Source organism: Neoarius graeffei, chromosome 16, assembly GCF_027579695.1.
Source record: "Neoarius graeffei isolate fNeoGra1 chromosome 16, fNeoGra1.pri, whole genome shotgun sequence".
NCBI classification, from domain to species: domain Eukaryota; kingdom Metazoa; phylum Chordata; class Actinopteri; order Siluriformes; family Ariidae; genus Neoarius; species Neoarius graeffei.
Genome location: NC_083584.1, coordinates 36,258,396 through 36,285,085, shown reverse-complemented (window position 1 = coordinate 36,285,085; position 26,690 = coordinate 36,258,396). Strand labels below are relative to the sequence as shown.

The following is a 26,690-nucleotide window of genomic DNA, read 5'->3' as shown; positions in this document are numbered from 1 at the left end:
CTCAGCCCAAGGCTGCTCCACATCAACCTAACTGCATGTCTTTGGATTGTGGGGGAAACTGGAGCACCCGGAGGAAACCCACGCAGAACATGCAAACTCCACACAGAAAGGCTCTCGCTGGCCGCTGGGTTTGAACCTGGAATCTTCTTACTGTGAGGCGACCATGCTAACCACTACACCACTGTGCCACGGTGTAGATAAAGAGAACCCAGTTAAACAAATGAGACAAAAATATTATACTTGGTCATTTATTTATTGAGGAAAATGATCCAATATTACTGTAGTAGTTCCTGATGTGGGTGGAGCACAGAAACACAGCAGGCAAGAGTTGATGGTCACACACAATCTCTTTATTAGGGCCCGAGCACCGTTCGGTGCGAATACCCTATTGTTTGCCTAGCACAGCGCCACCATCTGGCCAAGCAGGAAATGTGCCAGAAATTGGCAATGCCTTAACTGATTGATCTGACACTTTACAAAATATTGTGTATTATGATTGTGATGATATTCACGTGTAATTCAGATGCCTAGCACAGCGCCACCATCTGGCCAAGCAGGAAATGGGGAAAAATGTTCAATTCATTGATGGATTGATCTGAAACTTTACAAAATATTGGATATAATGAGAATATAATGAGCCCCTCCTTGAACTGCCACCTTATTGTGGTGGAGGGGTTTGTGTGCTTGAATGATCCTAGGAGCTATGTTGTCGGGGGCATTATGCCCCTGTCAGGGTTTCCCAAGGCAGACAGGTCCTAGGTGACAGGCCAGACTAAGAGCAGTTCACCAAAACCCCTATGGAGAAAAATCCGAGGACCGTGACGTCGCCCGGGATGACGCAGCCGGGGCCCCACCCTGGAGCCAGGCCCGGGGTTGGGGCTCGTATGCGAGCGCTTGGTGGCCGGGCCTTTGCCCATGGGGCCCGGCCGGGCTCAGCCCGAAGAGCTGACGTGGGCCCGACCTCCTGTGGGTTCACCACCCACAGAGGTAGCAGTAGGGGACTGGTGCAATGTGGATTGGGTGGCAGTCGAAGGCAGGGGCCTTGACGACCTGATCCCCGGACACAGCGGCTGGCTGTTGGGACATGGAATGTCACTTCGCTGGGGGGGAAAGAGCCTGAGCTTGTGCGGGAGGTTGAGAGGTACCGGCTAGAGATAGTCGGGCTCACCTCCACGCACAGCTTGGGCTCTGGAACCCAGCTCCTCGAGAGGGGCTGGACTCTCCACTTCTCTGGAGTCGCCCGTGGTGAGCGGCGGCGGGCTGGTGTGGGCTTGCTTATAGCTCCCCAGCTCAGCCGCCATGTGTTGGAGTTTACCCCAGTGAACGAGAGGGTCGCCTCGCTGCGCCTTCGGATTGGGGAGAGGGCTCTTGCTGTTGTTTGTGCCTATGGCCCAAATAGCAGTATAGAGTATCCGGCCTTCTTGGAGTCCCTGGGAGAGGTACTGAGGAGTGCTCAGACTGGGGACTCCATTGTGTTACTGGGGGACTTCAATGCTCACGTGGGAGATGACAGTGACACCTGGAGGGGCGTGGTTGGGAGGAACGGCCTCCCCGATCTGAACTCGAGTGGTGTTTTGTTATTGGACTTCTGTGCTAGTCACGGTTTGTCCATAACGAACACCATGTTCGAGCATAGGGGTGTCCATAAGTGCACGTGGCACCAGGACACCTTAGGTCGGAGGTCAATGATAGACTTTGTAGTCGTTTCATCTGATCTCCGGCCCTATGTCTTGGACACTCGGGTGAAGAGAGGGGCTGAGCTGTCAACTGATCACCACCTGGTGGTGAGTTGGATCCGCTGGCGGAGGAGGAAGCTGGACAGACCTGGCAGGCCCAAACGTATGGTGAGGGTCTGCTGGGAACGTCTGGCCGAGCACTCTGTCGGGGAGGTCTTTAACTCCCACCTCCGGGAGAGCTTTTCCCAGCTTCCGAGGGAGGCGGGGGACATTGAGTCTGAGTGGACCATGTTCTCTACCTCCATTGTGGATGCAGCTGTTCAGAGCTGTGGCCGCAAGGTCTCCGGTGCCTGTCGTGGCGGCAATCCCCGAACCCGGTGGTGGACACCGGAAGTAAGGGATGCCGTCAAGCTGAAGAAGGAGTCCTATCGGGCCATGTTAACCTCCAGGACTCCCGAGGCAGCTGACGGGTATCGGCAGGCCAGGCGTGCTGCAGCTCGGGCAGTTGCGGAGGCAAAAACTCGGAACTGGGAGGAGTTCGGGGAGGCCATGGAGAAGGACTATCGGTCGGCCTCGAAGAAATTCTGGCAAACCGTCCGGCGCCTCAGGAGGGGGAAGCAGTACTCTGCCAACACTGTTTACAGTGCGGGTGGGGAGCTGTTGACCTCGACTGGGGACATTGTCGGGCGGTGGAAGGAATACTTTGAGGATCTCCTCAATCCCACCGTCATGTCTTCCACTGAGGAGACTGAGGCTGATGACTCAGAGGTGGACTTGTCCATTACCCAAGCCGAAGTCACTGAGGTGGTTTGCAAGCTCCTCGGTGGCAAGGCACCGGGGGTGGATGAGATCCGCCCTGAGTATCTCAAGTCTCTGGATGTTGTGGGGCTGTCTTGGTTGACACGCCTCTGCAACATCGCGTGGCGGTCAGGGACAGTGCCTCTGGAGTGGCAGACTGGGGTGGTGGTCCCTCTTTTTAAGAAAGGGGACCGGAGAGTGTGCCCCAATTATAGGGGAATCACACTTCTCAGCCTCCCAGGGAAGGTTTACTCCAGGGTACTGGAGAGGAGAATTCGACCAATAGTCGAACCTCGGATCCAGGAGGAACAATGCGGTTTTCGTCCTGGTCGCGGAACACTGGACCAGCTCTATACCCTTCATAGGGTGCTCGAGGGTTCATGGGAGTTTGCCCAACCAGTCCACATGTGCTTTGTGGATCTGGAGAAGGCATTCGACCGTGTCCCCCGTAGTATTCTGTGGGGGGTGCTTCGGGAGTATGGGGTTCGGGGCTCTTTGCTAAGGGCTGTCCGGTCCCTGTACGAACGGAGCAGGAGTCTGGTTCGCATTGCCGGCAGTAAGTCAGACCTGTTCCCAGTGCATGTTGGACTCCGGCAGGGCTGCCCTTTGTCACCGGTTCTGTTCATAATTTTTATGGACAGAATTTCTAGGCGCAGCCAGGGGCCAGAAGGAATCCTGTTTGGGAACCACAGGATTTCATCTCTGCTTTTTGCGGATGATGTTGTCCTGTTGGCTTCTTCAAACCAGGACCTTCAGCATGCACTGGGGCGGTTTGCAGTTGAGTGTGAAGCGGCTGGGATGAGAATCAGCACCTCCAAGTCCGAGGCCATGGTTCTCGACCGGAAAAGGGTGGCTTGCCCTCTCCAGGTTGGTGGAGAAGTTCTGCCTCAAGTGGAGGAGTTTAAGTATCTCGGGATCTTGTTCACGAGTGAGGGAAGGATGGAGCGTGAGATCGACAGGCGGATCGGTGCAGCCTCCGCAGTGATGCGGTCGCTTTACCGGTCCGTTGTGGTGAAGAAGGAGCTGAGCCAAAAGGCGAAGCTCTCAATTTACCGGTCGATCTACGTTCCGACTCTCACCTATGGTCATGAGCTTTGGGTAATGACCGAAAGGACAAGATCGCGGATACAAGCGGCCGAAATGAGTTTCCTTCGCAGGGTGGCTGGGCGCTCCCTTAGAGATAGGGTGAGAAGCACAGTCACTCGGGAGGAGCTCGGAGTAGAGCCGCTGCTGCTCCACATCGAGAGGAATCAGCTGAGGTGGCTCAGGCATCTTTTTCGGATGCCTCCTGGACGCCTCCCTGGGGAGGTGTTCCAGGCATGTCCCCCCGGGAGGAGGCCCCGGGGAAGACCCAGGACACGCTGGAGGGACTATGTCTCTCGGCTGGCCTGGGAACGCCTCGGTGTTCTTCCCGAGGAGCTGGCCGAGGTGTCTGGGGAAAGGGAAGTTTGGGCTTCCCTGCTTAGACTGCTGCCTCCGCGACCCGGTCCCGGATAAAGCGGAAGAAGACGAGACGGGATATAATGAGTCTGATGATATAACATATACAATTCTGTGCACACTCATACACACACACAGTCATATGCATATTTATGCATACACACATACACTCTCACAAGTATGCACACACAACATCTATGAGCACACTCTCTCTTTCACACACACACTTTCTCTCTCCCTCCGACAAACAGACACACACACGCACACACAATAATAGTGGAGCTCCAGCGGCGCACCATACCTAAGAAAAAATGGTAAATCCATCGAGTCGATTTTTTGTGGTTTGTAAGTGTACCACCAGTCATACACACCGCCTAGTGGTTAGTGTTAGTAATTACCAGTCATACACACCACCTAGTGGCCAGTGTTAGTAATTACCAGTCATACACCTAGTGCAAGGGCAAATACAGCCCCAATTACATACCGTATAACGGCACCCAAATTACGGGCTTGTCAAAAGGCCCAAAATAGAACATACGAAAATCACCCAAATTAGAAGAAAAAAATTCTGTTTCATAAGGGTGGAGAACCCAAAATATTTTTAAATTATTGTTAAATGTCATTTTTTGGCATATTTCAATTTGTTGTTCAGTCGCTTCCTAACATGAAGTGAACATGAAATGCGTCTAGCGACTACCATAAACCGTGTCTGAGTCTCTGACGTCTGAATGTCGTAAAATATACTTCCTTTGTTTATGTTGTGAAATTCTCAATGATTCATGATAACACGTGGCTGTCGGTTTGTGATAATTCTAAGAGTAATAACTTTGTGTTGTTGAATGCCTGTTATACTAATTATACTACTACTGGACCTATTATTAATATATGTAAAGACATACTACAAACTATTTTATGTGGTTATATTATATATTGATATCTTGTTTTATTTTAATTGATATATTGTTGAATTGACATATTCTAGCTTTTTCGATATGTATCAATAGCTTAATTTAGACAGATACATATGTCATATTTTTGATATTTTGATTGTTCTAGATCATTATTGTTTCACTGTTTGAGATTTTAAAGTTCTCTGCTGCCCATACTCTTGTGCAAATAGATTGATATTACATATTGTTTCCCATTTTTCATGCATATAAAAAATTCATGAACTATTTTTTATCTTTTTTATTTATTCAGAATGTTGGAGAAAACTTTTGACTTTTAAGATACAGCACTACTTTATACTTGCACATGATTATGTAATTTCTATTATTTTTATTGCTCGATATATTTATAATTGGTTAAAAAATTACTAAAAATGATACGTCAAAAAATTTTCGGCACGCTACGCGCGAAAATAGTAAAAAAAAAAAAAAAAAAAAAATTTAGGCTCGTTACGCTCGCCATGGTGCCCAAATTAAAAACCTGTCTTTGCCCCTGCTAGTGGTCAGTCATACATAATACCAGTCATACACACCGCCTACACGGTGGTGTAGTGGTTAGCGCTGTTGCCTCACAGCAAGAAGGTCCGGGTTCGAGCCCCGTGGCTGGCGAGGGCCTTTCTGTGCGGAGTTTGCATGTTCTCCCCGTGTCCGCGTGGGTTTCCTCCGGGTGCTCCGGTTTCCCCCACAGTCCAAAGACATGCAGGTTAGGTTAACTGGTGACTCTAAATTGACCATAGGTGTGAATGTGAATGGTTGTCTGTGATGACCTGGCGACTTGTCCAGGGTGTACCCCGCCTTTCGCCCGTAGTCAGCTGGGATAGGCTCCAGCTTGCCTGTAGGACAGGATAAAGCGGCTACAGATAATGAGATGAGACACACCGCCTAGTGGTCAGTGTTAGTAATTACCAGTCATACACACCGCCTAGTGGCCAGTGTTAGTAATTACCAGTCATACACACCGCCTAGTGGCCAGTGTTAGTAATTACCAGTCTCTCACACACCGCCTAGTGACCAGTGTTAGTAATTACCAGTCTCACACACACCGCCTAGTGGCCAGTGTTAGTAATTACCAGTCTCACACACACCGCCTAGTGGCCAGTGTTAGTAATTACCAGTCTCTCACACCACCTAGTGGCCAGTGTTAGTAATTACCAGTCATACACACCGCCTAGTGGCCAGTGTTAGTAATTACCAGTCATACACACCGCCTAGTGGCCAGTGTTAGTAATTACCAGTCTCACACACACCGCCTAGTGGCCAGTGTTAGTAATTACCAGTCTCTCACACACCGCCTAGTGGCCAGTGTTAGTAATTACCAGTCATACACACCGCCTAGTGGCCAGTGTTAGTAATTACCAGTCTCACACACCGCCTAGTGGCCAGTGTTAGTAATTACCAGTCTCACACACACCGCCTAGTGGTCAGTGTTAGTAATTACCAGTCTCACACAGCCTAGTTGGTGTTAGTAATTACCAGTCATACACACCGCCTAGTGGCCAGTGTTAGTAATTACCAGTCTCTCACACACCGCCTAGTGGTCAGTGTTAGTAATTATCAGTCATACACACCGCCTAGTGGCCAGTGCTAGCCAGTAAAGAAATAAAACAAAAGAGACTGCCTATAACCTGTGATGACCTGGCGACTTGTCCAGGGTGTACCCCGCCTTTCGCCCGTAGTCAGCTGGGATAGGCTCCAGCTTGCCTGCGACCCTGTAGAAGGATAAAGCGGCTAGAGATAATGAGATGAGAAACAGATGGAAGCTCCACTTTTAGACAGTGCCTAAATCTATATATTAGTGACCTGCCATCATTGTGCATTTTGTTGCAGCCATATGAAAACTCTGCATGTACACACACACACACACTGCAGACACAGGAAAGCTAAGATGACTTAAGATTACAGCATGAGATAGAGATAAGGAGGAGACACGTATAGTTTTGTACATATATAAATGTACATTTTCACACCACAGAAACACACATACACACAGTCTTTGTCTATCTCTCATGCGTCAAGCAGTCATGGCATTTGCAACATGCACATCACCTTTGAACATTTGATGAATATATGACATGTGACTGTTTTGTTGGGTGGTGGAATGTCCTGAGTTGCAGAACCACACGTACGAGGGCCCGTCAAGACCGCTAGCGGCTTTAATTGTACTTATTTTAGCTTTTCAGCCTTACTCAATCACATTGTGGCTCACACATGCGTTGTGATCGGAAACCAGCTCTTCTCTGCTCTCCCCCTCCTTTTATGCTCCGTCCCTGCAACAAACAAAACACACCCACACACTAAATGAAAATTGCTGAGAGGCCTGACTGACTGAACCTGCCTTACAGCTCCACCTTGTGTCCAATGACCTCCACTTCTAAAGATTGCCTGTGTGGATATACTGTGTGTGAAAGGTAGATATGCTGAAGACTGACAAATGAAAGGTGGAAAAACAGTGGCTCTGTTATGCTTTGGGACATTTGTTTTAATGATTTGGATACACGTGTCCTCTTAGAGGAAAGTGTCACTCAATATAAAGCTGATTCTGACTGATCACGTTTCTCCTAGAAAACACTTCCATTCTGATGGAGTTATTTAAAGCACTTCCAAAGGGTGGCAGTAGTGCTCCTGCAAACTACAACAACAAGAAGAAGGAACAGGATTTGCGCGATAAGTAGGTTTTTTGGTTCAGAGGATTCAGAGGAAATAACTGAAGCCGGTAAGAAAAAAAAAAACTGGATGGGAGTAAAAATAGTGGTCGAATAGTGTAAGTTTTGTTGTATCTGGTGTAGGATTTTTTTTTAAGTCATGTTACACAGTTAGCTAATGCTAGCTACCTCTTGCTAACAATCCAGCTAGCATGTCAGTCAAGTCAATGATACAACAATTAGCTGTCTTTTGTTAGTTATAGTATGTGTGTATGTATTAGACGTGTAACTGTGTAAGAGTTAAAGATTTCCTATTATCTCCTTGGTAAATGGCTAACATACACTGCAGCTAGGTTTGTTGTGTTCAGAAACGAGAACATACTGCCGGCTGCATCTCAAATGGCTCCATTTTCACTATAAAGTGCACTACTTACAGTGGCTTTCCAACGCAGCTATCTAGGGTCGCTCTTGTAGAATAGGGAGCCATTTATTCGGTTGTTCTCCCAGTTTAATTAGACTAGCAAGCTTTCACACGGAGTGATTTATTCAGGTATTTATATTCGTCACTTATTCACTTTATTTTTCCTGTTTGTTGTGTTTAAGTGCAGTAGATGGGCCTACTACACACCGACATGAGTGTCAGATCATAATATTAGTGAACTAAATTGCTTTAGTTATATCTAATATCACTGTTAAATATTGTACCTGTACTGTTCATAAGATAAGAGAGCCTTTTATTATCCCACATGGGGAAATTTACATTGTTACAGCAGCAAAATATACACTACCCTTCAAAAGTTTGGGGTCACTTTGAAATTTCCTTATTTTTGAAAGAAAAACACTGTTCTTTTCAATGAAGATCACTTTAAACTAATCGGAAATCCACTCTATACATTGCTAATGTGGTAAATGACTATTCTAGCTGCAAATGTCTGGTTTTTGGTGCAATATCTCCATAGGTGTATAGAGGCCCATTTCCAGCAACTCTCACTCCAGTGTTCTAATGGTACAATGTGTTTGCTCATTGCCTCAGAAGGCTAATGGATGATTAGAAAACCCTTGTACAATCATGTTAGCACAGCTGAAAACAGTTGAGCTCTTTAGAGAAGCTATAAAACTGACCTTCCTTTGAGCAGATTGAGTTTCTGGAGCATCACATTTGTGGGGTCGATTAAATGCTCAAAATGGCCAGAAAAATGTCTCGACTATATTTTCTATTCATTTTACAACTTATGGTGGTAAATAAAAGTGTGACTTTTCATGGAAAACACAAAATTGTCTGGGTGACCCCAAACTTTTGAACAGTAGTGTATAAAGAGAAAAAGATAAGGCAGTGAAGTAGTAGTGCAAAAGTACTTGGTATGCACAAAATTTTATTTATATATATATATATATATATATATATATATATATATATATATAAATATATGAGAGAGATTAAATTTTTTTACAAGTTTGCATAAATTAACAGGTTTGCAGAAATATAGTTAACGTAAGTGTATTATAAAGGTGGTATTGCACAGGTATTATTACCAGTATTGCACAAGTAAGTCGGTATATTGCACAAGAGCCATTTTAACAGTGTGTAACTAGCAGTTTGCTGTAAAGTACTGATGCTGATAGTCAGTGCACATAGTATACGTTCAGAGGGTTTCTGTGGATGTAGAGGTGATCTGGACAGTATTGTTGATTTATTGTGAGGAGTGACTGGTGCTGTGCTTGGTGAGGTGCCGGTTGTACAGCCTTTCAGCAGTAGGGAGGAAGGAGCTGCTGTATCTCTCCTTAACACACCGCAGATGGAGGAGCCGGTCACTGAAGGAGCTGCCCAGTGCTGCTACTGTCTCCTGCAGTGGATGGGAGGTGTTCACCATTAAGGATAATAACTTGGCCAACATCCTCCTCTCCCCCACTACGTCCACTGAGGTAAACTTTTAGACTTCATGAAGTCTAAAAGTTTGTGACACTCTTTGGACAGACATTAATGAATGTTTGTTTGTTAGCTATAGTTTACTTGCTTGCATGCATGCATACATACATACATGGCATCTAATGCTAGTTATTTAGCAGAGTTGAAAGTTCACCTCCATTTTGGCCTGATGCTCAATTTGTTGGGAATTTGGAAAGATATTTATCATCTTTCTCCTTTGTCCTACTTTGTGTGATATGTTACTCTGCTGACTAACTCTGTGTTTTTCACTGCACTGTGTTGATTGATTTTTATTTTTAATCTCTGTAATCTAGCACACAGGTTCCCAGCATTGGACCTGGATAGATCCTGGAATGCTCCAGTCCTGGACATTTTGTGTTTTTCTGTGTTATAACACAGCCACCTTAGCTCAGAAAGAGCTGTTTGTTCGAGTCAGAATGGACAGGACAGGGAGTAGTCCAGGGGTGGGAACCTTGTGCAATATCAAATGTTGTAGACTGTTTTGAGGAAATGAGGTAACAGTCCGGTGATGTATGAGTGGTTTATGCCCAGCTAGTTTGCTGTATTGTTTAAACACTTGGACACCATTAGACACATGAACCCTTTGGTTCACCTTGTAAATACATAGTCGAAGGGTGTAATTTAGTCAAGCCGGAAAGTCTGCACACCCCTTTCACCTTCTCCGTGCTTTATGTTAAAGACTTATTCTGCAATAGATTGAGTTCATTTTTTTTGTCACAAAATAGCCCATAATGACAAAGTGAAAGCAGGTTTTTAGACATCTGTGCTAATTTATTAAAAATCAAAATGTAAAATATATGTACGCAAGTGTGCACATCCTTTGATATGACACCCAGAAGTGAGCTGAGGTGCATTTTGTTTCCATTGATATTGCTTGAGATGTTTCTACAACTTAATTGGAGTCCAACTGTGGTAAATTCAATTGCTTGGACATGATTGGGGATTGCCAAGACCTGCCTATATAAGATCCCACAGTTGACAGTGCATGTCAGAGTAAACTCCAAGCCATGGGGTCAAAGGAATTATCTGCAGACCTCAGAAACAGGATTGTCGAGGCATAAATCTGGAGAAGGGTACAGAAAAATTGCTGCAGCTTTTATAGGTCCCAAAGAGCACAGTGGCCACCATCATTCGTAAATGGAAGAAGTTTGAAACTGCCAAGAATCTTCCTAGACCTGGCCATCCAGCCAAACTGAGTGATTGGGGAAGACGGGCCTTGGCCAGGGAGGTGAGCAGGACCCCGAGGGTTACTCTGACAGAGCTCCAGCGTATCCTTGTGGAGGTGGGAGAACCTTTCAGAAGATCAACCATCCAGGCAGCACTCCACAAATCCGATCTTTATGGTAGAGTGGCCAGACGGAAGCCACTCCTTCATAAAAGGCACATGACAGCTTGCTTGGAGTTTGCCAAAAGGCACCTAGAGGACTCTCAAACCATGAGAAACAAGATTCTCTGGGCTGATGAAACCAAAATTGAATTTTTTGGCCTGAATACCAAGCATCACGTCTGGAAGAAACCAGGCACTGCTCATCACTTGGCTAATGCCATCCCTACAGTGAAGCATGGCGGTTGCATCATGATGTGGGGATATTTTTCAGCAGTGGGAATGGGGCGACTAGTCCTGATAGAGGGAAAGATGAATGCAGTTAAGTACACCACGATCCTTGAAGAAAACCTGGTCCAGAGTGCTCTGGGGTAAAGGTTAACCTTCCAACATGACAACGACCCGAAGCACACAGCCAAGAGAACAAAGGAGTGGCTTCTGAGAAAGTCTGTGAATGTCTGAGTGACCCAGCCAGAGCTCAGACCTGAATCCAATTGAACATCTGGGGTAGGAGTTGAAAAATGGCTGTGTACCGATGCTCCCCATCCAACCTGACAGAGCTTGCAAGGATATGCCAAGAGGAATGGACAAAAATGTCCAGAACCAAGTGTGCCAAGCTTGTAGCTTCTTTCCCAAGGTACCTTGAAGCTGTAACTGCTGCCAAAGGTGCATCAACCAAATATTAGGCTAAAGGTGTGTACAGATACGTAACCCAAGGGTCCTAAATAACCTACTTTTGTAAGTAAAAGAAAATTGCATATTTCCTAAAAACCTGCTTTGACTTTGTCGTTATGGGCTATTTTGTGTATAATTTTGCGACAAAAAATGAACTCAATTTATTGTAGAATGTCTGTAACGTAATAAAACGTGGAGAAGGTGAAAGGGATGTGCAGACTTTCTGGCTTGACTGTATGTTGTGTTCTCATCCTCTAACCTGGGCAGCATGATGGTACAGTATTTAACGTTGCTATCTCGCAGCTCCTGGGTCCTTGGTTTGATCCTGAGCTCACTGTTTGTTTTTAACATGTTCTCCCTGTGTTCATGTGGATTTCCTCTGGGTTCTCCTTGTTCCTTCCCACTTCCCTACAACATGGCTGTAGGTGGATTGGTTGTGCTGACACCCCCCCCCCAAAAAAAAAAAAAAAAAAAGTTGTGGAAAATTATGTGCATGGTGTCCTATTCAAAGATTTGGCCCTTCATTGCACACGTTCCTGAGAAGCTTTGATTTCACTGCACCTCTAGTATAAAGTGGGCACTGAAAATGAGTGAATCCTCAAACTCTTTCAGTGTTTCTGACCCCAGGAGTGCTGTTTGCTGGGACTTTTTGGGTAGGTGATTTCACAATCCAGCAGTGGCATTAATGTGTCTTTAAAATATTGACAAAGTGTCGCATGGCTCAAATTATATCAGTGACGCTGCTGTCATGATCAGTTTTTATTAATGGCTGGAGTAGAGGGTGGCTAACAATTTTGTATCTTATCTACAAATGGGGTGGCATGGTGGTGTAGTGGTTAGTGCTGTTGCCTCACAGCAAGAAGGTCCGGGTTCGAGCCCCGTGGCTGGCGAGGGCCTTTGTGTGGAGTTTGCATGCTCTCCCCGTGTCAGTGTGGGTTTCCCCCACAGTCCAAAGACATGCAGGTTAGGTTAACTGGTGACTCTAAATTGACCGTAGAGGTGAGTGTGAATGGTTGTCTGTGTCTATGTGTCAGCCCTGTGATGACCTGGCGACTTGTCCAGGGTGTACCCCGCCTTTCGCCCGTAGTCAGCTGGGATAGGCTCCAGCTTGCCTGCGACCCTGTAGAACAGGATAAAGCGGCTAGAGATGATGAGATGAGATCTACAAATGGACTACGGTGAATAATTGTGACCCAATATATGCTCGAGGTAACTGATAAAATTCAGTTAGCATAAATACACTAGTAGAGGCAGGTGTATCTAAAGGAGGATACAACATAAAGGAAAAGTCCACAGTGAAACATGTAACAAAGCATGTAAAATATGCTTTTACCGTGATATTTCCTGGACAGATTAAAGGACTAAAAAGCTGCTGTATCAGTCTCTATATGTGGAGATGTAGAAAGGGTGAAATTCCACTGGTAACCACTATGGGTAGGTATTTGTGCAGTATTGTAGGAAATCATTAACCAAATTGAAAATGGACAAACATGCTAATGAATGTCTAAACTAAAACAGTGACATAATTTCATTACAGGATCTTGGATGCAGTTGAATGTCATGTATTAAATACAAATATTAATGTACAGTTGGATTTTTACTTTGTTAAAATATCTACAATAAGATCTATTTGAATTGCAATGGGCTTAATGTCTGTGTTCTTAACTGGAAATGTTTTTTAAACCTTTGCTGATCATGAGTCAGGTTACCATAATTGGCCTTGTCATAAGCATTAGGTGGAACGAAAATATATATGTCCTGTTATGCAGCAAAATTGAATCATTTAGCTTAAATATTAATTTCTGGGTTACAGACACCTCGGGAGGGGTTAGATTATTACCCACTGTTCTGAACAGGGTTTATGGTGAGGTGCTGCTGAGGTATACGCACAGGTGAAACTGGCAGTTAATAGTGTACTACTCTGAATGAAGTTTACACTGGCTGAATAAAACAGTGTGGTCTTTCATGATCAGGCCTTAAGTTTTGACATGTCTTATTTGATTTGACTGCAATATTATTGAGATGTTATGTTGTTTCTCTTTCTTGTGCATTTTAGATCTGAGTGAAAGCTTGGCTCCAGAAGGCAGGGTGTGATCATGGGGAAGGCACTGTCCCATCTGTCCAAACAAACATGCTATGAAGAGTGCCACACCATCCTGACCTCCGGCCCTGAGGACAACCGCATGCCAAGTGAGGATGTCAAGGGCGGTGGCGATGTCTCTCAGTTCCCGTATGTGGAGTTCACTGGCAGGGACAGTGTCACCTGTCCAACGTGCCAAGGCACTGGGAGAATCCCACGAGGTAAACATTACATTATTCAAATAAACCCAAGGCACACATTATCTCCACAAGCTAGTTAGCAGCTCTTCACATAATATAAAGAGAAGCTACCCATAGAGTCAACAGTGGTAAGCCTATGTTTTTAAAAACGGTGTTGATGGTCGTTATTAAACTCTCTCACCAGAAGGTGAGGCACACTAACAAGTCCATGTGTACAGTACAGTGGCATGCAAAAGTTTGGGCACCCTTACTGATGTCTGTTATTGTGAATAGTTAAGTGAGCAGAAGATGAACTGATCACCAAAAGGCATAAAGGTAAAGACGACACATTTCTTTTCAGCGTTTTCTGCAAGATGTGTATTTTTGTTTTGTACAATTGGAGAGTGAGAAAAGAAAAGGAACACCATGCGAAAGTTTGGGCACCCCGATACATTTGAGTTCTCAGGTAACTTTTACCAAGGTTCCAGACCTTAATTAGCTTGTTGAGCTGTGGCTTGTTCAAATTCTTTGTTAGGAAAGGTCAGATGATGCAGATTTCAAAGCTGTATAAATTCTCTGACTCCTCAAATTTGTCCGTAAAATCAACAGCCATGGGCTCCTCTAAGCAACTCCCTCGCATTCTGAATAATAAAATAATTGATGCTCACAAAGCAGGAGAAGGCTACAAGAACATAGCAAAGTGTTTTCAGGTAGCTGTTTCCTCAGATTGTAATGTTATTAAGAAATGGCAGTTAACAGAAACAGTGGAGATCAAGGTGAGGTCTGGAAGATGAAGAAAATTTTCTGAAAGGACTGCTTGTTGGATTGTTAGAAAGGCAAATAAAAAACCCTGTTTGACTGCAAAAGACCAGAAAGATTTCGCAGACCCTGGAGTGGTGGTGCACTGTTCTACTATGCAGCGACACCTGAACAAATATGACCTTCATGGAAGAGTCATCAGAAGAGAATCTTTAATGCATCCTAGCCACAAAATTCAGCATCTGAAGTTTGCAAATGAACATCTAAATAAGCCTGATGTGTTTTGGAAACAAGTCCTGTGGATTGATGAAATCAAAATAGAACTTTTTGGCCACAATGTGCAAAGGTATGTTTGGAGAAAAAAGGGTGCCAAATTCCAGGAAAATAACACCTCTCCAACTCTGAAGCATGGGTGTGGATCGATCATGCTTTGGGGTTGTGTTGCAGCCAGTGGCACAGGGCACATTTCATTGGTCGAGGGAAGCATGGATTCGAATAAATGCCAGCAAATTCTGGAAGCAAACATCACACCATCTGTTTAAAAAAAAAAAAAGTTGAAGTTAAAAAGAGGATGGGTCCTACAGTAAGATGATGATCCAACACACACCTCAAAATCTACAATGGAATACCTCAAGAGGCACTAGATGAAGGTTTTGCCCTGGCCCTCACAGTCCCCTGACCTAAACATCATTGAAAATCTGTGGATAGATCTCAAAAGAGCAGTGCATGCAAGACAGCCCAAGAAACTTGTAGAACTGGAAGCCTTTTGCAAGGACAAGTGTGTGTGAAAATCCCCCAGGTAAGAACTGAAGGATTATTAGCTGGCTACAAAAAGTGTTTACAAGCTGTGATACTTGCCAAAGGGGGTGTTACTAGGTATTAACCATGCAGGGTGCCCAAACTTTTGCTTTGGGCCCTTTTCCTTTTTTTGTCATTTAGAAAATGTAAAGGATGAAAAATAAATTGTTTTTGCTTAAAATATTAAGGGAATGAGTCATCTTTATGCCTTTTGGAGATAATTTCATCTTCAACTTGCTTAACTGTTCACAGTAACAGCAATTTTGACCGGGGTGCCCAAACTTTTGCATATCACTGTATGTATTTATTCTATCCACATTCACTGGATATGAGCAATCGCACGTTCTGATTGGCCACTCTACTACTAGGCTATCGGCTCATATATCGTGAGTAGAGAGAAACAAAATGGTGGAGCATGTTGCTGAACCAACCGATGATGAAATAAAAACTCAAACAAAACCCCAAAAATGCAAAAAAAAAGCAACAAAACATGGAATAAAAGTATTTGATGGTAAGAGCGCATCTTTTTTAAGAGTTATTTTCCACAAATTGCTGTCATTTCACTGGTTTGTTTACAATCTAAGCAGAAATTATTTTGTCAAACGTTTTGTATAAAGTTTTTATTGATCGAAGTTGCAAAAAATAAAAAGGCTCTTTCTCAAAATCCAGTGAATGTGGATAGAATAAAACCGTTCTTCCCCCCCAATTTCGTCGTACGTGGCTTATAGCCAACTCGTTGCTATGCGCCTCGTTGGCTTTCAGCTCATGTACAACTCGATTTCGTTGAATAACTGTCACTGTGGTGGGTGGGAATTTGCGGTGAATAAATTGGGGGGGACAGTTGAGGGGATATCTTTTGGAAGAATAGTAGTCCTCCAGTACAGGTCTATATTTTAACATGTGCCTTTTTTTTTTAATTGTGGTAAGGAAAAAAGTGGAATTCCAGTGGTGTTTAATCAGTTAGTTAACACTAATAACAGAAATGGATTATTTGGTGCTTGACCATGACTAATGATTAGCCCACAACCTTCAGAAGTCTCCCAACACTACTTTTACAACTACAGTGGGAAGCACACACAGGTACCTTCACCAGGGTGCAGATGGTACTAGATTTAGATAAGTGTCTTCACGGTGTCTACTGCACTGTCCATTAAATTGCTATAAAAGACTATGAAATGGTTAAGTTATGGAATGATTCTTTTCTTGCAGGTCAGGAAAACCAGCTGGTGGCATTGATTCCATACAGCGACCAGAGGCTGAGGCCAAGGAGAACGTAAGACCAGATTGGCTATAATCATACTTTAAGCCTAGGTCACAATCGGACGTAAGAATTGTTGTTTTTTTGTTTTGTTTTGTTTTTTTTTGCCGTGCGATTTTTGGCATTTCCCAAATTGCTTTTTTTTTTTTTTTTTTTGTTCGTGGAGAAAGACGCACGTTGGCCGTAAGTTTGTCTTGCAACCTGAAAAAAACGTAAGCGCCCGTAGAGTTTGTTTGACATGACAAAGAACCTCTGCGGCCAGTCTACGGCTTGAAAATCAGCACGTCACATGCGTGCCCTCCGTGTGTTTCACGCACGCCCTCTGTGCGTTTCTTGCGTTTTTTGCACGTAGACCGGCCGTAGGAGCACGTATGGCCGGTTGTGACCGAGGCATTAACTAGATAATGCCGCTTTTCCACTACAAACGCGGCTGAGCCGTGCCGTGCCGAGTCGAGCTGAGTCGGGCTGAGCGGGGCTGTTGGAGTTGCATTTCGACTACAACCGCGCTGAACCGTGCTGGCTGGAAGTGGGTGGACACATTGGGTGGAGTTAGCGAAAGTGGGTGGACGTCACGTGATGTCGTTAAGCAGCGCAAACAGTGACATCAGTGACCGTGGCGGAACAAGTCAGAGCCGGGCCGGGGGCGGGGCAAATGACCGGGCCCTTTATTAAAGCTTATCATAACATCATTTTAGGCTACAAAATGTCCGCAACTGCGGTGTTTACCAATTTCAACACTACCGGGTGCAACTATATGTTATTTAGTACATCAAGTCCTTCAAACGAACATGTAACTCAGAAACAAAAAACATTAGGATACTGTACATGGCTCATAATAAAACATCAATAGCCTATACTGCGCACATTATTTGAAGGGCATACGAATGAGCGCTCAGAGGTTGCAACGGTGACAGGAAGAGTCAGAAATAAAAGGAGGGCGGTGCAAACCTCACTGAATGCACTGTGTTTACCAATTTCAACACTACGGGGTGCAACTATGTTATTTTGTACATTTAAGTCCTTCAAACGAACATGTAACTCAGAAACAAAAAAAACATTAGGCGACATACTGTACATGGCTCATAATAAAACATCAATAGCCTACTGCGCGCATTATTTGAAGGGCATACGACGAGCCTTGCGCTCCGCGAACTCGTCCACGATGCTCTGTATGTCACTGATTCAGTGATCTTTTAAGCGGTAGTCTCACGACCCGAATAGTAAACAATAAACATGGAGGACATGGAGTCGTTAGTGTTGCTGGTCTTGGTGCTGTGGCTTGTTGTCACCGACAACGCGGACAGATACTGGCAAGAGCGTATAGATGAGGCGAGGCGCATAAGGCTTCAGAAATTCTCTTAATTCGTAATTATTCTCCTTCCGGGTTTGCGGTGTTTACAGATCCCAGCGCGCTCGCAGGGCGTGTGTGGGCATGTGAGGACACTCCTCCTCACCAATCAGTGCACAGGGGAGTGTCTGCTCACGCCCCCAACCTCAGTCGGCACGGCTTGGCTCGCTTCAGCCCCACTCCAAAACGGTGCGAGTTTTAGGGGCTAAGCAGGGCTGAAGCGAGCTGAGTCGTGCTGGTTTTTGGTAGTCGAAACGCGAGCCGTGTCGGGCTGAAGTGAGCTGAAAAAGGGTAGTGGAAAAGGGCCATAGATGAACTATGTTCTCTAGAAGTACATCGTCGTAAGCCTATCAAGCATATTTTATGAAATTGAAATACTCTTAGGGAACTTGTAGCGCATCATTAGGATGTCACAGTTACAAGTACTAAAGCAGGATAAATATACAGAATACTGCTATTAAAAATAAATGCATTAATTCATTTCTACAGTCTTCACTAATCTGTTGGTTAATGCTTTCCCTTTATTAATTTAAATGTTTAAAAGTCATGGAAGTGTAATCACCAGCCCTGACCTGCCAACCTTCATGCATTTTTCATAAACGTTCCATGTTTTAACATCACAATATGCTGCTATTAGTTATTACTTGACGCATAAAAGTACAGCAGCCTTTGTATATTATTTTGAATTGTAACTTTATCTGATTTGAATCACTCAGGTCTGCCAGACAAAAATGCATTTATATGGAAACATTAATGTAAAGAGAAATGTTTAATTAAATCTTATGCATTAATTTGTATTCTGCTTACTTTTGCTAATGTTTATTTATTTTTAAATATAAAGACAGCTGTTTAATGATCATTGTGTATGTTTTATAGAAAGTTATATGTGTCGGCCTCGGTCATCGTCTGCCTGTTGCTCTCAGGCTTGGCAGTGTTTTTCCTCTTCCCACGTTCTATCGATGTGACCTATGTGGGGGTGAAGTCTGTTTATGTCACCTACGACCAGGCCAAGCACACAGTGTATCTCAATATTACTGTAAGCACACCTCAGCGTTTCATGTTAATCTTCATGAACGCAGCTATATACATGCTTTGTGTTTATGTGCACTCTTGAAGCTGTATTTCTTAAAGGTAGACCTGAAGATAGTGGGGTTTATTTATTTATTTTTTTTATTTATTTTTTCTTTTAAATATATAAATGTTATGGTTCCTTTTCTAGAATACACTGAATATTACTAACAACAACTACTATTCGGTGGAGGTGGCCAACATCACAGTTCAGGTGCAGTTCTCCAAGACTGTGATTGGAAAAAAACGTGTGAGCAATATTACCACCATCGGCCCACTCGACATGAAGCAGGTAGGCCTTTTGCTGAGAATTTTAGATTTATAAATCAGGGCTTTCCCCAGAAAAAATATCAGAGCGGTGCTACTGAAAATAAATAAATAGTTTTAAGATGGTCGGCCTTGAGATGCAGATTAACTTTGTCCATCATTCAGTATTATTCAATCATATTTATTGTGATTGATTTATGATATTTATAAGTCACCAGCAGATTTTCAGTTTCAACATTGTCTATTGCCAGCACTGGCCAGCTGCTTCACCTGGGACACAATTATTTCTTTTGTACATCAGAACCACACTCCACAGCATCTGGTACTGAGCATAATGTGTAATGGGAGACTGTACCCCGTGGTGTTGTATGCTAATACCGTAGACGACGTATACTATTTTTATCGCCCACGTGTATCTGAACTGACAGCAGCAGTGAACATGTGCTGTTTTGCCACCTAATCATGAATGGATCTAGCATGAAACGGATCCGTACACATCTGGCAACGTCTTGGCTACCGAATACAGCCCTAATACTAAGAGTGTCTAGTGTTTTGAAATGCTCTGTGATTTTGGGCAGCTTTGTAGTACGCCTCTTCATTTTCCAATTCAAGGATGCCAGGAACAGAATCGAGGTCAAGTCATGCAACAGCGCCATCTAGCGACCAGCACCTAGAACATGGTTTTATGTATGGTTGTGAATGGCAGTCAGTTCACACAGCGAAACCCTTTTTCACTTCTGGGTTGAGTACCAGGATAGTCTAGACCTAGATATTACTGTCTTTCCTATTTCTATAGTTCTTACTCATTTGCAGAGGGGAATAGGAGCTGTGCGGGAAGTACTCATTGTTCAATTTATGGTATTGTGGGGGTCCCATCCCCCTGGGGTGTGCAAGTGACAGCGCAGCGCTGATCTCGCACAGAGTGGCAGAGCACCGTGTATCCGCGCTTTGGGGAAAGCCCTGTTAATCACACTTAAAGTTAAGCAGTATCATTTGATATTATCCAGACTTGTCACAGCACATCACTTTCTTTCTACATCTCATTCTGGTTTTAGATTTCAGAATTGTTGTTAAAATCAGGATTAAGATACAATATGTTGATATTATCTGTTTCAGATTGATTACATGGTGCCTACCACTTTAGCTGATGAAATGAGTTACATGTAGTAAGTATGCATTTCAGTTTGTACATACAAACACAACAGAACTAGGCGCACACCTTTCCACACAGTACTTTTTGAATACATGTGGAGACTTGCATAGAATCAGCCTGTACTGAAGTCAATGCATATAGTTAGCGAAGGTCATAAGCATGCCCATGGCACTCCAAATATAGGAGTACCCTGATGGGATTCATCACGTCACCAGAGGAAACCAGTGTGTTCTTGTCACGTTTGGCACTTTTTTTTTTTTAACAACCCCCCCCCCCCCCCCCCCCCCCGTTGCAGTCTTCATAATACAATGTAAGACATGATGCACTGTAAATTAAATTTGTAATACAAGTATCTTTGCCCAACCTTGACTTGGCAGTCTTGCCTTTGATAATCAATAAGCAAAGTTTTTCTATGGTCTATGCGCTTTAGATTAGATAGAACTTTATTGATACTATAATGTACTCTCGTGGTTACCAGAGGACTAGCCCCCCACTGTAACCCTAGCTATGTAATAGGCAAGAGGCCGAGGGTTGCGGAAACGGAGATCGGTGCCGCCCGATGCGCGGGAAGGACTAACTTTAACTTTTTTTTTTTTTATTGATGCTATATATCCTATTGATAGTATCATATTGATATGATTTATAGTACTTCAAATAAAACATAAATTGTGGTTATTTTACTCATGAATGAGTGGTGTAATTTCAGTTACATGTTTTTCTACACCATCAATTCAGAAAAGAGTTGTAAGTCTTTTGTGGTGTTTAAATGAATTTAATGCAACAATAGATAATCAGTATTTTAAGTGCTTTTTCTAAATAGGTTTAAAGAGCCTGCCAAATTTTAACTGGAACACTGTCTCAAACACAGCACAAGCTTTATAGTGTATCAAAGTGCCTTATTATTATTATTATTATTATTATTATTATTATTATCTCATCTCATCTCATTATCTCTAGCCGCTTTATCCTTCTACAGGGTCGCAGGCAAGCTGGAGCCTATCCCAGCTGACTACGGGCGAAAGGCGGGGTACACCCTGGACAAGTCGCCAGGTCATCACAGGGCTGACACATAGACACAGACAACCATTCACGCTCACATTCACACCTACGGTCAATTTAGAGTCACCAGTTAACCTAACCTGCATGTCTTTGGACTGTGGGGGAAACCGGAGCACCCGGAGGAAACCCACGCGGACACGGGGAGAACATGCAAACTCCACACAGAAAGGCCCTCGCCGGCCCCGGGAATCGAACCCAGGACCTTCTTGCTGTGAGGCGACAGCGCTAACCACTACACCACCGTGCCGCCCTATTATTATTATTATTATTATTATTATTATATAAACAGCTGATATTCTAATTATTTTGCTAGATGTCCATTTCTATTGGTACATGTCAGTTGTTTTTATTTTTCAGTGACTACTGTACCCTGCAGGTTATCAAAGTGCACAATATTGTGGTCATGATGCAGTGAGTATTTCACCCTGAATGTCTGGATATTCCTGAAAGTGAACGAGAAGCACAAATAACACATTCTTTTCTTTAGTGAAACAGTGAGGGAACATTTCACATGTTTTGACTCTTGCTTTGCAGGGTTACAGTCACCATAGTTTATTTCGGCCATGCTGAACAGGTCTCTCAGGAGATGTACCAGTATGTGGACTGTGGGGGAAACACGACATCACTTCATGAGTACAATCTAAGAACTCCTACCTCAGACTAATGCTCAAGCTGAGGATACACTGTGTTTATCTATTTTCCCTGCATTCACCGTGTCCGTTCTATTTAGTCAGATTGGTTGATTCCGTTACATGCGTTTGCTAAATAACCAGGGTGTTTCGAAAACATGAATTGATGCACTTTATTCTCCCAGGACCTCTGAATTCTTTAACGTACTCGCAGTAGTGCAAATAAGACAACTGAACCACTCAACTGTATATATTTTAAGAAGTCTGACACACACTTTAGTTGCAGGCTACACTAAAACTTGAAAATACCGCTTAATGTCTAATTCTGTTAAAATATGCACTTTGAATACTTCTCTGCTTTAATATAGATTAACGTTAATGGCTGATGGAGCATACTGAGGCTAATAGATTATGCATGTTTTTGAGATCTGTTTAAGAGTATATGCAGCATAGTTATTTGCTAAGTAAAGTTATTTATCAGATGTTTGGTTTAAATCCTGGCACTCACAGACCCTCATCTGCTGCATCTCAGCCTGCAGTGGATATTATTGTTCTCTAGGTGGTGAAGGTTTTGCACTTTTAGTCTCACTCTTCAGCTTGCTAATACAGTTCCTTTTATTTCTCTGTTTTTGAGCTGTCAAAGATGGAAAGAAATCATCTTGAAACAAATACTTGTTTCAACACAGCTTATGAAAGAGGAAGTTTGTCTGGGAAAAGAGCAAAGTAATTACACCATCAGCGTCTGAATTTATGCTCATACGTTCCAAAGCAAAAATGCATAAGCATTAATGTATACTGACTGAAGTATCCAATATAACCTTTAGAAAGCTATTTCTAAACCTAATAAGCTTGTGTTGACGAACATCAACATTTGTTGATGAATTGTCATTTTTAAGCATTGTACATGAAATGTGGATAACAGAACACTTTTAAAACTTTTAAGCAATTTGTATAAAACCTTCAAGTACAAACATTATTAACCAAAACTAAATAACAGAATAATAAGCTGATAGTGTGTTGTGTATCAGACACATGTTAAGGTTTATTAACCCATGTGTTACTTTGCGTTACATTAAAGGAACAGTCCACCGTTCTTCCATAATGAAATATGCTCTTGTCTGAATTGAGACGAGCTGCTCCGTACCTCTCCGAGCTTTGCGCGACCTCCCAGTCAGTCAGATGCGCTGTCACTCCTGTTAGCAATGTAGCTAGGCTCAGTATGGCCAACGGTATTTTTTGGGGCTGTAGTTAGATGCGACCAAACTCTTCCACGTTTTTCCTGTTTACATAGGTTTATATGACCAGTGACGTGAAACAAGTTCAGTTACACAAATTGAAACGTAGCGATTTTCTATGCTATGGAAAGTCCGCACTATAATGACAGGCGTACTAACACCTTCTGCGCGCTTCGGCAGCACATTGATACGGAGCTCAGATATCAATGTGCTGCCGAAGCGCGCAGAAGGTGTTAGTACGCCTGTCATTATAGTGCGCACTTTCCATAGCATAGAAAATCGCTACGTTTCAATTTGTGTAACTGAACTTGTTTCATATCACTGGTCATATAAACCTATGTAAACAGGAAAAACGTGGAAGAGTTTGGTCGCATCTAACTACAGCCCCAAAAAATACCGTTGGCCATACTGAGCCTAGCTACATTGCTAACAGGAGTGACCGTGTGTCTGACTGACTGGGAGGTTGCGCAAAGCTCGGAGAGGTACGGAGCAGCTCGTCTCAATTCAGATAAGAGCATATTTCATTATGGAAGTACGGTGGACTGTTCCTTTTAAAGTGATTCGATATTAAACACTGAACCCACTGATTTGTTTCAAGGGCATATGTTTGTCTATTTAAAGTCTGTGTGCTGTTCTGCTAATCATGATTTACATATCTAATATAGGCAAAATATACAGCAAATAATAAATGACTGAAGGTGTTATATTTAATATATTTAAGTCTGTGATTAACTATTAGTGGTGTTTCAGCTTAAGATTAGTTTGCAGTTTTAACAAAGAGATAATAGTTCTAGATGCTGAAAGTATTGTGTAATAAAAAGGTGTGTTTAAAAAGTGCACTAATAGTTTTGGTACATGTTCATCTGAAGCATATTTTCTTGGCTTGAATAAAGGTCTACATCCTCCTCTGACTCTTATTCATTTTTTGCTTGTGTGTGCTTAAAGTTCCACAGCTATTAGATATAGTTGTGTGGTTTACTTATGGTAAGATAGTGGCAGATGGTTGATTATCTGCTTTTCAAACTGTATCTGTTCCGTTTAAAGTAAGACTAAGGCTGCTACGTCTTAGTATGGGGGGATTAAATCATGCTTTGAAAAATGAGGTTCTGAGCGCTGGTGATAGACAAACAAAATAGTAGTTGTAAAACTGGTTGCAGTGTGTTTTTTTTTTTTTTTTTTTTAAATTTATGAAAATGTACTATTAAAGATAACAGCAGATGCCTGAAGAAAAAAAAACAGGAAAGTGCTACAGGCTAAGTTGATAGCCATCACTGGCTTTTGTTAGCATGCTTTTATGAACCATGCAGGTAATTGTTGCTGCATATCATACTTTATTGTGAAAGGCCACTCCTTTCAGGAATAGTTGGGAATTTGTGTCATATAAACCACACTGTAAGAGACTTAATGGCATTGATCAGAAGCAACCACATGCAGTATATTTCAGTTTAAGATATATTCATAAGATGCAGTGGGGCAAAAAAGTATTTAGTCAGTCACCAATTGTGCAAGTTCTCCCACTTAAAAAGATGAGAGGCCTGTAATTTTCATCATAGGTATACCTCAACTATGAGAGACAAAATGAGAAAAAAAAATCCAGAAAATCACATTGTCTGATTTTTAAAGAATATATTTGCAAATTATGGTGGAAAATAAGTATTTGGTCAATAATAAAAGTTCATCTCAATACTTTGTTATATACCCTTTGTTGGCAATGACCGAGGTCCAATGTTTTCGGCTACATCCACACGGCAACGAGATTTTTTTTTTTAGCGGGTAAAAAAAAAATATCGCGTCCACATGGGCAACGGATCAGTAAAATATCAGGTACATATGGCAATGCAACACTTGCTGAAAACAATGCAATACACATGCCACACCTCTATGTGCGCTGTAAGATGGTCCCATCGGAGACACCAGAACAACAGAAGAAGTAGGACGCATGCGCATAAACCCCTTCTTCTACCCGGCACTGAACTACTACTACTCTGGGGTCCGCCATTGTTGCTGTTACGAATGATGCGCGCGAGAGTGCTGCTTGTTCTAGTCATGTGGTTGTGACGTCATCGTAAACAAATCCGTTCTACTCATCCAGACGACTTTGCAACGGTGCCGTTGCCAGATTTTTCCACTCTGGAAACCGTTCTCAAAAAATATCGTTTTGGGGCACCCAAAATGCCGGTGCCGTGTGGACGCCAGGCCGAAACGATAAAACATTTTATCGGATTCACCCGAATCCGTTGCCGTGTGGACAGGGTCTAAGTCTTCACAAGGTTTTCACACACTGTTGCTGGTATTTTGGCCCATTCCTCCATGCAGATCTCCTCTAGAACAGTGATGTTTTGGGGCTGTTGCTGGGCAACACAGACTTTCAACTCCCTCCAAAGATTTTCTATGGGGTTGAGATCTGGAGACTGGCTAGGCCACTCCAGGACCTTGAAATGCTTCTTACGAAGCCACTCCTTCGTTGCCCGGGCGGTGTGTTTGGGATCATTGTCATGCTGAAAGACCCAGCCACGTTTCATCTTCAATGCCCTTGCTGATGGAAGGAGGTTTTCACTCAAAATCTCACGATACATGGCCCCATTCATTTTTTCCTTTACACGGATCAGTCGTCCTGGTCACTTTGCAGAAAAACAGCCCCAAAGCATGATGTTTCCACACCCATGCTTCACAGTAGGTATGGTGTTCTTTGGATGCAACTCAGCATTCTTTCTCCTCCAAACACGACAAGTTGAGATTTTACCAAAAAGTTCTATTTTGGTTTCATCTGACCATATGACATTCTCCCAATCCTCATTTGGATCATCCAAATGCTCTCTAGCAAACTTTAGACGGGCCTGGACATGTACTGGCTTAAGCAGGGGGACACATCTGGCACTTCAGACGTGCAGTCCCTGGAGGCGTAGTGTGTTACTGATGGTAGCCTTTGTTACTTTGGTCCCAGCTCTCTGAAGGTCATTCACTAGGTCCTCCCGTGTGGTTCTGGGATTTTTGCTCACCGTTGTTGCGATCATTTTGACCCCACGGAGTGAGATCTTGCGTGGAGGCCCCAGATCAAGGGAGATTATCAGTGGTCTTGTATGTCTTCCATTTTCTAATAATTGCTCCCACAGTTGATTTCTTCACACCAAGCTGCTTACCTATTGCAAATTCAGTCTTCCCAGCCTGGTGCAGGTCTACAATTTTGTTTCTGGTGTCCTTTGACAGCTCTTTGGTCTTGACCATAGTGGAGTTTGGAGTGTGTGACTGTTTGAGGTTGTGGACAGGTGTCTTTTATACTGATAACGAGTTCAAACAGGTGCCATTAATACAGGTAATGAGTTGAGGACAGAGGAGCCTCTTAAAGAAGTAGTTACAGGTCTGTGAGAGCCAGAAATCTTGCCTTGTTTGTAGGTGATCAAATACTT

The 26,690-nt window shown here is 43.3% G+C and overlaps 1 protein-coding gene across 2 annotated transcripts; it reads left to right on the top strand.

Annotated features, from left to right (window-relative positions):
- The first annotated feature begins 7,489 nt into the window (after positions 1 to 7,489).
- On the top strand, positions 7,490 to 23,163 carry tmem106bb (transmembrane protein 106Bb). 2 transcript variants are annotated; one of them, XM_060942852.1, is made up of 8 exons: positions 7,490 to 7,574; positions 13,507 to 13,751; positions 16,476 to 16,539; positions 18,749 to 18,908; positions 19,092 to 19,232; positions 20,324 to 20,373; positions 21,777 to 21,830; positions 21,954 to 23,163. In XM_060942852.1, the coding sequence occupies exons 2-8, from the start codon at positions 13,547 to 13,549 to the stop codon at positions 22,081 to 22,083; spliced, it is 804 nt and encodes a 267-aa protein (XP_060798835.1). In that variant the 5' UTR covers positions 7,490 to 7,574; positions 13,507 to 13,546; the 3' UTR covers positions 22,084 to 23,163. The 2 variants fall into 2 exon arrangements, with proteins under 2 accessions (XP_060798835.1, XP_060798836.1); XM_060942853.1 differs by lacking the exon at positions 7,490 to 7,574 and adding an exon at positions 9,055 to 9,426.
- Positions 23,164 to 26,690: the final 3,527 nt, after the last annotated feature.